At 41.1% G+C, this 14,286-nt stretch overlaps 1 protein-coding gene across 5 annotated transcripts in view; it reads right to left on the reverse strand.

Moving 5' to 3' along the window:
- The window catches only part of LOC143956686 (uncharacterized), an 84,084-nt gene that overhangs the window by 32,894 nt on the left and 36,904 nt on the right, over nucleotides 1–14,286 (reverse strand). For 4 of the 5 annotated variants that reach the window (XM_077466883.1, XM_077466879.1, XM_077466881.1 and 1 more), the window contains one exon: nucleotides 5,871–6,140. The exons of the other annotated variant lie outside the window; for it this stretch is intronic. In XM_077466883.1, coding sequence (XP_077323009.1) covers nucleotides 5,871–6,140 — 270 coding nt within the window. The remainder of the gene's footprint in view (nucleotides 1–5,870; nucleotides 6,141–14,286) is intronic. 5 annotated transcript variants of the gene reach the window in all.

A 14,286-nucleotide genomic window follows, 5' to 3' on the forward strand; every position in this document is an offset into this window, starting at 1 on the left:
TCAAAGCAAAGACAGATCATAAGGAGTACAAAATAAAAGAATTAATCACTTGTCGGAGCACACATGTAGCATATGTTATAGAATGCCCATGTAATTTACAGTATGTGGGCAGAACTACACGTCCCCTTTTCGTTAGGATTAGGGAACATATCAACAATATCAAGAAAGGGTTTCCAAATCATAACCTTTCCCGTCACTTTGATGAATTTCATCAAAGAGACCCTTCTGGTTTAATATTCTATGGGATAGATTGCGTGAAAGGCAATTGGAGGGGAGGTAATAAAACCACCCTCATCTCGCAGAACGAAACTGCTTGGATATACAGGTTGGGGTCTCTGGTGCCGCGGGGCCTCAACCTGGATATAGACCTGAACTGTTTCATAGCTAACCCATAAGGTTTTTTCTGTTTTTTTCTGTTTCTTCCTTTGAGGGGTGTCCCATATTATTGAACGATATGTGCCCCCTATTAATCAGTTATAGTCTTAATTTATATCGCTCTAATTCTTGACATTATGTGAATGTTGTTATAGGATGTTGAGGAATGGGATTGTGTTATATTGGGTTTAGATATACTAATTTTGTGCGTTAGTTTCTTTTTCTTTTTCCGCAATCGTTTTTTGATTATTGGAGATTGGTATGGATGGGTTCCATCTTCCTCCTCCGTTTCTCCTCTTTTGTATGGATTTGGGATTCCGATTAAAGTGCGTGGAGGTGCGTTTGTACATGCAAGTCATATACACGTATATGCATGTATATACATGCGTATGGATGTATGCATTGTTTGACGTATAATTCTATAGATATGAGTATTGATGGTTTAGTTTTTGGTTCCCCTACCCTCTTGTTTATAGACAAACATTTCTGTTTCTTAATTTTTTGAAGTGTAACATCTCTATTTTTCGTCCTCTGTTTGTTACCCTGAGTCCACATTGTATGGGGAGAAGTAATAGTAATCTGCATATAATAATGGTTGGATTTAATATGATGTAGAAAGGAAATACCAACTAACCTACATATGGTTATTTTTACTGCATAATAGCTGGATTGTAGTGTGATATATAGAGGTCTTTCCCTAAACTATTACTGTTTATAAATTCCCTTAGTCTTAATAAGTAAATGATTTCCTGGGAATGATTCTTATATAGCGTTATCATTAATATTTTATTTTTTGCATAATATTTATAAACAGTAATTATCATTTTCACTGCACCATTGGTTGATTTGCAATGAGATAGATATAAGCGTTCCCTTTAAACATTCCTTGAATATTGAATCCCCTGGAAGTATCCTTAAATGGCTGGGTTTTTATTTATTTTTTATATATATATAATTTTTTATAATGTTAAAGGCCATTAAGGTTTACATAGAAAGGAGTGGTGAGGGTGTTGCTGGGTTCTCACATGGGATAGATCACCCTTTGGGCTAATAGACCTGAATGGTGATTATTAATGACAATTTGAAACTGATGGTGAGATTAATTTCGTTTGCATATTGCCATATATGAGCTGGGTATTTTCATTTTTATTTTTAGGTGGATATAATATGCCCCCGAAGCCCTCTGAAATTTCAGGAGCGGATGCTTTTTATTGGATCGCATTGGGAGAATGCTGTCGTATTCGTTCATTTTGTAGGGGGAGATGATTGTCCATTTGTGTGAGCGGTCTGCTATTTGTGTGGGAATAATGCATGTTCGTTCGTACACTAAGTTTTTCCGCTGTTGCCTTATTGGGTCTTCTACCCGAGCAACAACCAATCAAATCATCCGGGATTTTTCTATATAATATATGGGACGTTGGAGCGCAGCACCGCCGCTGAAGACGTCAATGACGAAACGCGTTCGACGGAGCTACGCTGATTACGTCACTTCCGGGTTGCCGTCGGTGGTTGGAACGCAGGTGGAGCGCAAACCGCGTATCCACCGTACGGCTTCCGAGGAGATCTTTTGAACATTATGCGCTAAGGACTCTATCCCAGGGGGGAATATAGCAACGGTTTCACCACTCCTACAGGGTAAATTCCGGCTTAAGCACCCTATTAAGGGGCGCTCTTTTTTCCATTCCCCTAGGAGGAGTTTTTCATGGTTTCCCTGAGGTAGAGTTTACAACAGCGATTGTTCTGGTACTAAGTTTATATATATTTTTTATGGCATTCTCTGGAGTTAATCTGGAATACTTGGGGTGATCATCACATCAATCCCCCCGGTGGACTGTGTTTCCACAGTGTATCTCACTATACGAGAGCTGTGGTTACATTCAGTATTTTTATTTTATTTTTTGGTTTGTTTTATTACGGTTGTTTTTATACATTTTTACTTTTTTGTGCAAATAAATCATATCTTATATGGATTACACTATGGAGGCTCCCATTTTTTTCTTATGAGGATATATGGAATCTATGCTGGGATACGTTTAGTCACCAATTACGAAGTAAAGAACCGGATATTCGGAGATTGATCTTAAAGGCAAACAACCCCTGCAGGGATACTTATTTCTGGCTAGTGGGGTTCCTGGTGGGGGAGCACAGAAGTCACGGTGAAGATTGCACAGGAAGCACTAAAGTCACCTTTTTCAAAAAAAATTCTGGATCTGCACTAATGAACATTTATTTGGGACTTATTTAATATATATATATATATTTTTTGCCATTTATCATATATTTTAAAAAATTTTCTTTTTGTACTTTATTATTTTTTACTTATATTTTTTATTTTTATTTTTCATTTTTTTCTACTTGTTTTTTGTATTTTTCACTTATTTTTAAGTTTTTTTTTGGTTTTAAAGTTATTTCTTTGGGTTTTCATCACTAGGGGTTGTGCTATATTATTAGGTCTCATATTACCCCCTGTGTGTATAGACATACACATTTTTTATTTGGTATTATCATGTTTTTCTGATATCTGAGTGTCTGCACATTTTTTTCACATTTATTTATTGGTTATATATATTTTTGTCACTAAACACATATATAGTGTACTTATGTGATTTTAGGTTGATAAGTTTTTTCATTGATTGATACATTACATATATATTTTTATCATTAAATATTGGTATAGTGCACTTATGGGATTTTAGGTATTAGGTTTTCTATTGAATGACACATTTTATATATATATTTGCATATATGCGACTCGAGTTATAATCGCAGTGGGTCATACATTGAATTTTTTACACGTGGGATCTTTTGATTTTTTGATTAAATTTTGGAGTTTTTTGGGATTGAGGCTGTCGCTTTATACTCAGTGGGGAGTTTTTTGGCCTATTTCAGCATTGATAGGTTTCTGTGATTTATCACAGTTAGCATTATCAGTTTTTTTATATCAGAATCTCCGTTGGATTGGAGACACATTATATATATATTGTTTGATTAGCAGTCCCTGTTATTAGAATTTTAGTTTTTGAAATTAGTACCTTTGCTGGTCTGGAGACTTATTATATATATTGTTTGATGTAACATTTTCTGGGTGCAGCTGTGGTTTTTGCATTTATTCCTGGGTTCATTAATATAGGGTATAGGGAGGCGATTGGGTTCGTTGGTTAAAAACCCTGGCTTTCACCTACATCTATCCTTTATGAGTCCAGATGGAGTAAGAACCTGTTTTTAGGTAGCGCCTATTGACCCCGGTTGCTATATATTTTTATTATTTTCATTTTTTGTAAGAAACTCTCAGGGGGTTCCTTTTCTTCGGGGGGCAGCAGCCTATATAGAGTTATACAGGTTTACTAGACACGTAGAGGATTTATACTTATCCGGCTAAGGCTTGGGTTTTCCTACTCCTGGTGGTGATTAGCGCGGTTCTTTCATCCTTTCTCTGGTTATTGTCTGCGTGCCCTGACCGCAGTATACACCGCTATATTCACCTCACCTATATAGCTAGTGATCTATCTTTAATAATAGAGCTTGCAGTCAGTAGTGTTAGGAGATAGTGCGTGCTGTCTGCGTGCTCTGTACCCAGTACATACCGCTATAATCCACCTACATAGCTGTTCTCTATTTGAGCCCAATTGCCATCTGCAGGAGTTATTGGAAGTTGTGTGTGCCTCCAGCACAGCACAGTATACATCTGTATATACCCCTTTATCTCTGCTGTTTTCTGGTTATTGTCTGCGTGCCCTGACCGCAGTATACACCGCGATATTCACCTCACCTATATAGCTAGTGGTTCATCTTTATTAATAGAGCTTGCAGTCAGTAGTGTTAGGAGATAGTGCATGCTGTCTGCGTGCTCTGTACCCAGTACATACCGCTATAATATAGGGCAGGCCCCTACTTTCAAACATTCAACTTACAAACATCTCCTACTTGCAAACGCAAGGAGACAGCAGCAAGTGAGATGAAAAAAGATGGACGACAAAACAAATTATACAGGGGTGATAACCCTTCCCTATGTTTTCCAAAAAGCTTAAAAATAGTTTTTTTGACTGGAGCTACACTTTAAAAATGTACCAGTTGAAAATTACAAACAGATTCAACTTAACACAACAAACCTACACAGTCCCTGTCTTGTTTGCACAGCCTGTATACTGCTGTTCTGAGTAAATAGGGCCCGGGGGCCACACGCATTTCCTTTTTTTAATATGGGTACAGGGTTCCCCTTAATATGCATTTTTCTCAATGATTTTCAACCATATTGCAGGAACCAGATATAACATTAAAACCGCAAGCAGTTTTAAATGGTGTTATTTCCGTTTAATGTCATTTTGTGCAGGGACTGTTCTAAACACGGGAAACACGTGGCACTTCACAGGCATACTACAGACACCCCCCAGGCACCATATTTAAAGGAATATTTCACTTTTTTTTCACTTTAATCGTCATTAAAATCAGTGCTCCCGCCAAAACGTCAGTTTTTAAAACTTTTTTTTGCATTGACCCATGTCCCCTGAGGCAGGAGGCAGGTCCCCAAACCCTTTTTAGGACAGTATCTTGCATATTAGCCGTAAAAAATTAGCACTTTCCATTTCGAACGTTCGAGTCCCATAGACTTCAATGGGGTTCTAACGTTCGTAACGAACGTGGGGTCCGTTCGAAAGTTCTGGTGCGAACCGAACCGGGGGGTGTTCGGCTCATCCCTAGTCATGGGCGTCCGCACCATAGGGCAAGGGGGGTCAATTTCGCCCCCCCCCCCCGGAATCGTAAGAGTGTTGAAGTCAGAGTGTTGCAATAGCTGCCGCTGCCGCCTCAGCGGCATCCGTGGACTTTTTTTTCAAAGTCTGCTGCTGGCCTGGGGCTGCTCTGAGTCTTTTCCGACTACACATCCATCCCTCCTCATCCCCGGCCCGAGCATCAGATTGGCTCTGCGGCTCGGTCTCTGCTTAACATCACCGTGATCCGGCTGTTTCATGATTGGCTGCTGCCTCAGCCTACCTCTGCCTGAGTAAATGTGTGTTGTGCCGATACGGCTGGCGCCGGCTCCTCCCACAGGTCACAGGAGCGTAGGGTGTGCAGTGGCTGAGAGGACAGAGAATACACTGCCTGCCTGTCAGTGCCTGTCCTGGGCCTATCGCTGAAGAACACAGGTAACAGCAGTGCCTGTGCCATGACACCACTGTGCACATCTTTTTGTATTGCAAATTGCAATACATGACCTTAAAATGATGCCCCCCCCCCTGAAAAAAGTTCAGCGGGCGCCCATGTGTATGGTAACAGCATGCAAAAAAAAGTGGCCTTGGTGATTCTAAAATTGAAATCCTGTCCTAAGAGGCATCTGGTGCCATCCACTACTGTAAAAGATGAACCAAAATAATTCTGGAGGGGGTGAGGCAAGGGTAAGCAGAGTTCCCAACTAAGGCTGCCAGGGAGCCTACATGGCATAGCATAAATGCAAATAACTACAATAAAGTGTGAAACAGTAACAGACTTTTTCTACTTACCCAATACTCTAAGATTTAAAATGATGCTCTCTGCTGATTTTATTCCATTTTCTGTGTAATATATGCAGAAATAGGTTCCAGAATCACTTCTTTTAAGATCAATGGTCAGGATATTTTTTGAAGTATTTGAGGTTACTGCTGCGTCTTTGTAAAAAATGTATCCAGTAACAGTGGATGGATTGTTAGCCACACAAGTCATTTTGATATTTTCTCCCACTATGTATACCGTCTGCTCAGGATTAAGCTGAATACCTGGACTGGTGAGTGCTTCTAGAAGGCAAAGTAACAATTATAGTAAAAAACACACTAGGACTCATGTCAGCAGGCTTGTGTTGATGGCATCCATTTGAGATGCTTCTGAGATCATTCAGAATACACTGACAGGTGAATTTAAAGTGATAATAAACCTCCTTCTGACTTGCATTTGACCTGCTCAGGAGGGTTCTGCATTCCCATAGACTTACATGGAAATACAAAACCCTGTTGCAGCAAAAAAAGCCCAGCAACAAGGGCCCTTAACCACTTCAGCCCCAGAAGGATTTACCCCCTTCCTGACCAGAGCACTTTTTGTGATTCGGCGCTGCGTCGCTTTAACTGACAATTGCGCGGTCGCGCAACGTGTCTCCCAAAAAACAAATTGGCGTCTTTTTTTCCCACAAATAGAGCATTCTTTTGGCGGTATTTGATCACCCCTGCGGTTTTTATTTTTTGCGCTATAAGCAAAAAATACCTACAATTTTGAAAAAAACGCATTATCTTTAACTTTTTGCTATAATAAATATCCCTCAAATATATATAAAAAAACATTTTTTTCCCTCAGTTTAGGCCGATACGCATTCTTTTACATATTTTTGGTAAAAACAAAAATTGCAATAAGCGTTTATTGATTGGTTTGCGCAAAAGTTATAGCGTCTACAAAATAGGGGATAGTTTTATGACATTTTTATTAATAATTTTTTTTACTAGTAATGGCGGCAAACAGAGATTTTTATCATGACTGGGACATTATGGCGGACACATTGGACAATTTTGACACATTTTTGGGACCACTGGCATTAATACAGCGATCAATGCTTTAAAATTGCATTGATTACTGTAAAAAATGTCACTGGTAGTGAAGGGGTTAACCACTAGGGGGCAGGGAGAGGTTAAGTATATCCTGGGGGAATGTTTCTAACTGACTGAAATTTAGGATTTTCTTTTACTTTCAGTCTGATGGTGATAACAGTGATGATAGCAGTCACCAGGACAAATAGAGAGGGTGAAACTCCCAAACAAAGTCACAAATAAAAACCAGATATGTTTTCTAATCTCTTACCACTCTATCTAAAACTAAAAAACGTTTAGCCTTCAGTTATGCTTTAAAGATAAAATTACACAAAAAGCTTTTGCTGAGAATTCCTCTGTAGTACTTTGTTCTGCCACTAGATGTCCTCAGTCTAGCGCCAGCATCATTCAAACCACTTACTCTGAGCCCTTGTACACACGTCGGAGAATCTGTCGGAATGAGTCTTATCGGACCGTGTCGTTAGATAATCCGACTGTGTGTGGTATGCATCGGACTGATTCCGTCCGAATCTCCGTCCGACCCAATTTTCCAACATGTTGGAAAGATTTCCCGACCAACTGGGCCGGACGGACCTAATCCGATCATGTGTAGAGCATTTTCATTGGACCAAGTGCCGCGCATGCTCAGATCAAATTCCTACATCAAAGCTATTGGCTACTAGCCTGAATGTAGGCCCATCGTAACGAAATTACGTCATCACGTTCTGAAAGATCGGATTTTTCGCCAACTTGGCCCAACCGTGTGTATGCAACAGTTTCGGACACAATCCGTCGGACAAAATCCGACGGGAAAAATCCGACGGATTTGGTTGCCAAAATCTCCGACCGTGTGTACGTGGACTTAGCCCAGTGTGATAGCGAGAGTGCTTGCCACTATATAAATGGGCACAGGATTCTGAAATAGTCAGTTTGAGAAGTGCCAGCAGGTCTAGTGTGAGCAGAGAAAATTTTGTCTTGGGTTTTCTCTGGATTTGGAAAGTCTGTAAGTCTGGAGGAGAGTGAGCAAATGCAGGGGGGACTGGAGAACCACATTTGGAGGCCAGGAGTGAGCCAGTGCAGCAAGGTACTGCAACTGAGGCTGAGTGAGCCTTAAAGCGGTAGTAAAGCCGCTGACTTTTTTTTTTTCTACACCTGTAAGGGAAAAGGCATGAGCTAGTATGCACCGTATACTAGCTCATTATGAAATACTTACCTTAGAAAGAGGCGCCGGTATCTCACCTGATCCACGCCAAGGGAGCTGACATTTTCCCTTGGCGTGTCTTCCGGATATCGCGGCGATGTGAGTGGCCGGAGCAGCAATGTCGTCACTAGTGCTTTAAGAGCAAGGCGGCTTTGCATTTTCTGTTGTTACTTTGTGAAACTGAAGCCCCTTTGGGAGACTTTGTAAAGACTTTAATTTCTGTTTAATAGAAATGGGCTACCATGGCCCTTAAAAATAGTTTGGACTGACATGGGTGCATCTGCCACGTAAGATAAACATCCCCATATCACAAATGGTGCAGGATGGGGGCAAGCAGACGGTGAAATCTGGGTCTCTGCTCCACAGTGAGTACATGTTTAGAAACTGTTTGTACCTCTGTGTGAAAGAGCAACTAGTGGCAAAATGCATTTTCAGGTGGTGTCCCTGAGAAGGAACTGTGTAACCAGCTAGTGTGCATGGCTGGGAGGATGCCTGTGTGGGAGATGGCCAGTCCAGAGAAGCTCCCAGTATCTGAAACTGCTGGAAATTAGTGCAGGTGATGCCTGGCAGTAGTATCCATGCCTGAAAATAGAAGTGGTTGTCCCTGGGAACAACGGTTCAAGGGTGCCCCAGTATGGGGAAGGGGGTGTCACGGCTAGAGTTTGAAGTTGCTATGAACTGGTGCATTTGGCACATGGCAGAATTAACCATAGCTGACAGACAGGGAAGAGTGTGCTATTGCTCCAAGCAATGGTAATTCAGATGTTCTACAATCTGAGAAAATGTCTCCACCTAAGAGGGCCAGTTCTGAGGGCCTAATGGTGAATTAGACACTGGAGGAATGGTTAAAGAGAAACCAAGTTACAATGCAAGAGGCTGAGATACATGCATCCCGTGAGGCCTTCGGAGGGATTGAGGATTTCCTGGCAGGGTGGGAAAGAGTTGCAACAGTGAGGGCACAACAGCCTGCAGACATCCCAACCTGCAAAAACTAATTTCAGGGAGGTGGCAAACTCATTTCATGGAGGGGATGCGCCGTCTCCCCCCCCATCCAAATTAGATCCAGCCTGATCAGAACCAATTAAAGTTTGCCTTTTTTGACACACATAGGCATTCTGTTGTCTCTTATTTTTCTTTTTTACTAGTAAGGTTTCTTTCACACCAAGGCGCTTTACAGGTGCTATAGCGCTAAAAACAGTGCCTTTAAAGAGCCTCTCTTGCTTTCACACTGGAGCTGTGCCCTTGCAGGACAGTAAAAAAAGTCCTGCAAGCAGCATCTTTGCAGCACTGTTGGAGCGGTACACACCGCTCCTAAAGCGCCCCTGCCACATCCATGCTACATAAGTACTCATCTGTGCCACATCAGTGCTCATCCGTGCCACATCAGTGCTCATCCATGCCACATCAGTGCTCATCCGTGCCACATTCATGTTACTACAGTGCCCGTCAGTGCCACTATAGTACCTCACAAAAGCGTAATAGGTAGCCAAATTAGATTTGAAATTTATGTCCCTAGAATACCTCACGGTGCTCCCTGCATGTTGGGCCTCTGTATGTCGCCAGGCTGTGTAAATGTCTCACACATATGGTATCACCATACTCAGGAGGAGTAGCAGAACATATTTTGGGGTGTCATTTTTTCTATGTACATGCTATGTGTTAGAAATATCTTATAAATCGCCAACTTTGTCTAAATAAAAATGCATTTTCATTTTCTTTTCTCATTTTCCAAAAACTTGTGGAAAAAAATCACGTTCAAAATGCTCATTTTGCCTCATAGAATATACGTTACTAGATGGGCAGTTTGTGAACACCACTGCAGTTGGACATTAATGCAACAGATTTTGCATGTCTACAAAGAAAACAGTCCATGTGTATTTTTTATGAGGCAGATGTGGAAGGAGGGGGCTGCTTTCTATTTAACCTTTGTAATATGTCCTGGTATATGGAAATGAAGAAGTCAAACATATTGACCACGGCGGTTTAGATATTTCATGATAATTAAACTTTGTTCCTGTTTTTAATGTTGGAAACATCAGAATATGATGTGATTTTACTTGCTGCTTAAACATTGCAGCACTACATACACCACAGTTGTCAACATGGACAGGAAAGCAAACAGATCATAGTAAGCGGAAGCCAAATATAACCACCAGATAGTACATTGTGCCATTAGTAATATAGGGGGTTATTTACGAAAGGCAAATCAGTTTGCACTGCAAGTGCACTTGGAAGTGCAGTCACTCTAAATCTAAAGGGTAGATCTGAAATGAGGGGAAGCTCTGCTGATTTTATCACCCAATCATGTGCAAGCTAAAATACTGTCTTTTATTTTCCTTGCATGTCCCCCTTCGGATCTATGGTGACTTTACTTCCAAGTGCACTTGCAGTGCAAAGTGGATTTTCCTTTAGTAAATAACCCCCATAGTTTCATACAGGAAAGGAAAAAATAACACATGCTGGTACTATTATATGAAACCTTTGTGTATGTATAAATTGTTTTACCAACACATATAATGAGAATTTATAATACATTAAGTGGGACTATCTTGTCTTTCCTTTTTCTCCCTCCGGCCTCAGGGAAAATAATTGATCTAATAAATACTATATGTAATCGACAAAATATTTCATAATAGTTCTGATTTTGATGAGATAGGATTGTTGCGAAGGGCATTGGAAAAAAAAATCTGGAATGGTTGGTTCTGTCACTTTTATTATGACTTGCTAAAGTTCCTAAAAAGTAAGAAAACAATGAATAAAAATATTTTTTTATTTTGTTGAAAACTCCCATGTTATATTAATATGTCTTAGAATGATACCCAAGCAATGTCCATTAACTTTATAAAGCCTTATTAAAAGATAAGTATGTTTTTTTGTTTTGTTTTGTTTTTTGTCTTAGAAATTATACTTATCTAAGTGGATGCATCAGTCCAATGCTGCATCTGTCCCCCAATGGCTCTAAGACTGAGAATTGAGCTATCAAAGACCACTAATCACTCAGTTCTCAGTGCTCCGTGAACAGAGAGCTGGTGACTGTCAGTCACCGCTGTTTGGTTTCCCTCCCCCCGGTGCTCACTGGACTGCAGGGCAGTGGAGGGTTACGATCATTCGATCTTGATGGTCACAATCTTTCCACGGCTCTGTGATGTCAGCCGAATTCGAGCTGGAGCCCGCTGTCAGCTGTAAACTTGTCACAGGAGTGCAGAATGAACTACACTCATGTGATCCACGGGGGAAGTACAGCCAAACAAACTTTGGCTATATTTCTTCTTTAAATGAAGAGTTATTTTATTTTTAGCTGTTGATTCTTAAAGTCAAGCTAAGCTAAGGTAAGGTACATTCTAGGTGCATCAAATCAAAATATGTGCAAAGTGCATTTTTAATTCTTTCTTTAAAAGCATCCTGAGTCAAAAAGCATGTCTCCCACCCCAACACCATGTTGTAGAGAAGGACCCTTAATCTATGTGTGGAAGCAGTGGTCTCTGTGGAAAGGTCCAACATTCCCCGTGCTGAATCAGACTTAGCCCTTGTACACACGGTCGGAGATTCCTATCGGACCGTTTTGTCGGATATTCCGACTGTGTGTGGTCTGCATCGGACTGTTTCCGTCGAAATATCCGACGGACCAAGTTTTCCAACTTGCCGGTAAAATTTTCAGACAAAATGCTCCTATTGGACATACTGTACTCCGATTATGTGTAGCCTACTCCGACGGACAAAGTGCCACGCATGCTTAGATCAAATTCCTAGACCAAAGATATTGGCTACTAGCCTGAACGTAGTCCCGTCTAACGAAATAACGTCATCACGTTATGTACAATCGGATTTTCTGACAACTTAGTCCGACCGTGTGTATGCAACATCACTTCCGGACCTCTTCCGGAATTAATCCGTCGGAATTACTCTGACGGATTTGGTAGTCGGAATCTCTGACCGTGTGTACAAGGGCGTAGAGCTCTCCAATCACCAAGGAGCATGAGCTTTGCTGATTAACCCATTCATGACTGAGGATAAAACAAACCTTAACACCCAGACCCAATTTTCTTTGACATGTGTTAGTAAAACTGTACATATGATCGCAACTACTTGGTGTAGTACCTTGTTCTTTTCAGGACAAATTGGGCTTTCATTTGGTGTAAAGGTCAAAGGAAAACCGGCCCAAAATCGTAAAAAAAAATAATGTTTCTGTAAATTTAGCATTATATCTCTTGCCTATTATCGTAACTTACCACCAAAGAACAACCCAAAATACAGTTTCCTGCTCCTGAGGATCACAGTAATACCACATATGTGTATATTATTTGTTGTTTGTACCCATAGTAGGTTTCAGAAAAAATAGTGCAAATTTCATTATTTTTTTTTATCCTACACAAAACACACTGCCATTGACACTGACACTCATTTGTTTTTTAAATCATACCTAAAATATGCTAACCCTGACCCTAACAGTAAGCCTGACACTGACCTAAATCAAACCTTGATCTAGCTATTTTTTAAAATAAAAAACATTTTTTACACACTTTTGTGTGTTTACATCTAACTTTGCTGCAAGGAGAGAAAGATACAATGTATCTTCCTCTCCATTTAGAAGAAAAAGACAACACATAAGCGGGCTGCACAGTGACTAATCACTGTGATAGCCAATCAGAGGCTATCACAGTGATCAGGTGACTGGGAAGTGGTAGTTCCGGGGTCCCAAGCATTAGTACGAGCCCTGGGGCCCAGAACTCCCACTTCCCAGTAACCTGTTCGCTGCGATAGCCTCTGATTGGCTCAGCCTCTGAGTGATCAGTCATTGTGCAGCCCATTCATGTGATTTCTTTTTCTTCTGAATGGGGAGGAAGATACATTGTATCAGGTCTCTGTGCTGGGAGGGTTACATAGTTAGACAGGTTGGAAAAATACACAAGTTGATATAGTTCATCTAGTGTGCTCTCGGCACATTTATGCGACACCCACGTTTAAAGCCAACCTCCTGGACGCTGCATATATATTACTGTATTGTTATGGTCTTAAAGAGTTATAGGTTTGACTCAGCAGGAGTCAGCAGAAAAGCCCACTGGTTCCATACAGAAATCAGTGTGCTGTGAAGCATGACTTATCTTTTACAATTGTGAATGAATAGTCAGCACTGATTAGGCTATGTGACCTATCTGATGGTGCATTGGTTGTTTACTGGCAGCTAGCAGATCAATCGCACAAACCTGCAGTGCTGCAATCACAATATATAATGTTCAGTCATGGGGTGGTGCCTAGTGCTGTGCTGTTGCTCCCCATAGGAATGCCCATAAATTGGGCTTCAGTCTGGGTGGACCTACAACATAGCACAAATAGAAAATATGTAATTTAATGCACAAAGGGCCACAGATCTGGTGGGAGAATTTTTAGGTTGTTTTTTTTCTACTTTCTGAGTACCATTGTATTGATATTCTTGTGGGTATGTGGGAGGGACTATTTTTTCTACTTCGGGTGCATGTCACTTCCGCGCCTGCTCCGCATGTTGGCTCAAGTCCCAGCCTGCATATTCCCTTCCCTGGCAGAGTGATTCATCTCCCTCCACTCATGGCAGACATATACGGGATACATAAGTAGCCATTGTGCCTGGGCCCCATGCTGCAGGGGATCCTTGTGCCCCCCCCATGCCTGAATTGTTAGAGAGCTGGCTGCCGATACCCAGCTGGTGTGTAAATCGGCAGTGCAGGAGCTCGATGTCACTGTTTACACTGAATGTGAAAGCGAGGGAGAGGTGTCTTGCAGTTTGTGCTCTCTGCCTCCCCCTACAGCGCAGTACCCGACATGGAGAATGAAGGTACAAGTACTGCTGCTGCTGCCATTTTTTTAAAAAGCAATCCATATATATTTGTATGGATGTGTTTAAAATCAGGAGGCAGAGAAGAGGCATATAAATGACTATAGTAGATGGTCAATTCTCATAGTATCCCTCAGGAGAGGAGACCATAGACCAGTGATGGCAAACCTTGGCACCCCAGATGTTTTGGAACTACATTTCCCATGATGCTCATGCACTCTGCAGTGTAGTGGAGCATCATGGGAAATGTAGTTTCAAAACATCAGGAGTGCCAAGGTTCGCCATCACTGCCATAGACCCTTCAAATGCATGGATTTTGGATATATAGTAGAAGCGAGGGGCCTATTCTGTTGAGAAAG

Source organism: Lithobates pipiens, unplaced genomic scaffold (assembly GCF_037356315.1).
Source record: "Lithobates pipiens isolate NorthernLeopardFrog02 unplaced genomic scaffold, aLitPip1_a1.2 Scaffold_4, whole genome shotgun sequence".
NCBI classification, from domain to species: domain Eukaryota; kingdom Metazoa; phylum Chordata; class Amphibia; order Anura; family Ranidae; genus Lithobates; species Lithobates pipiens.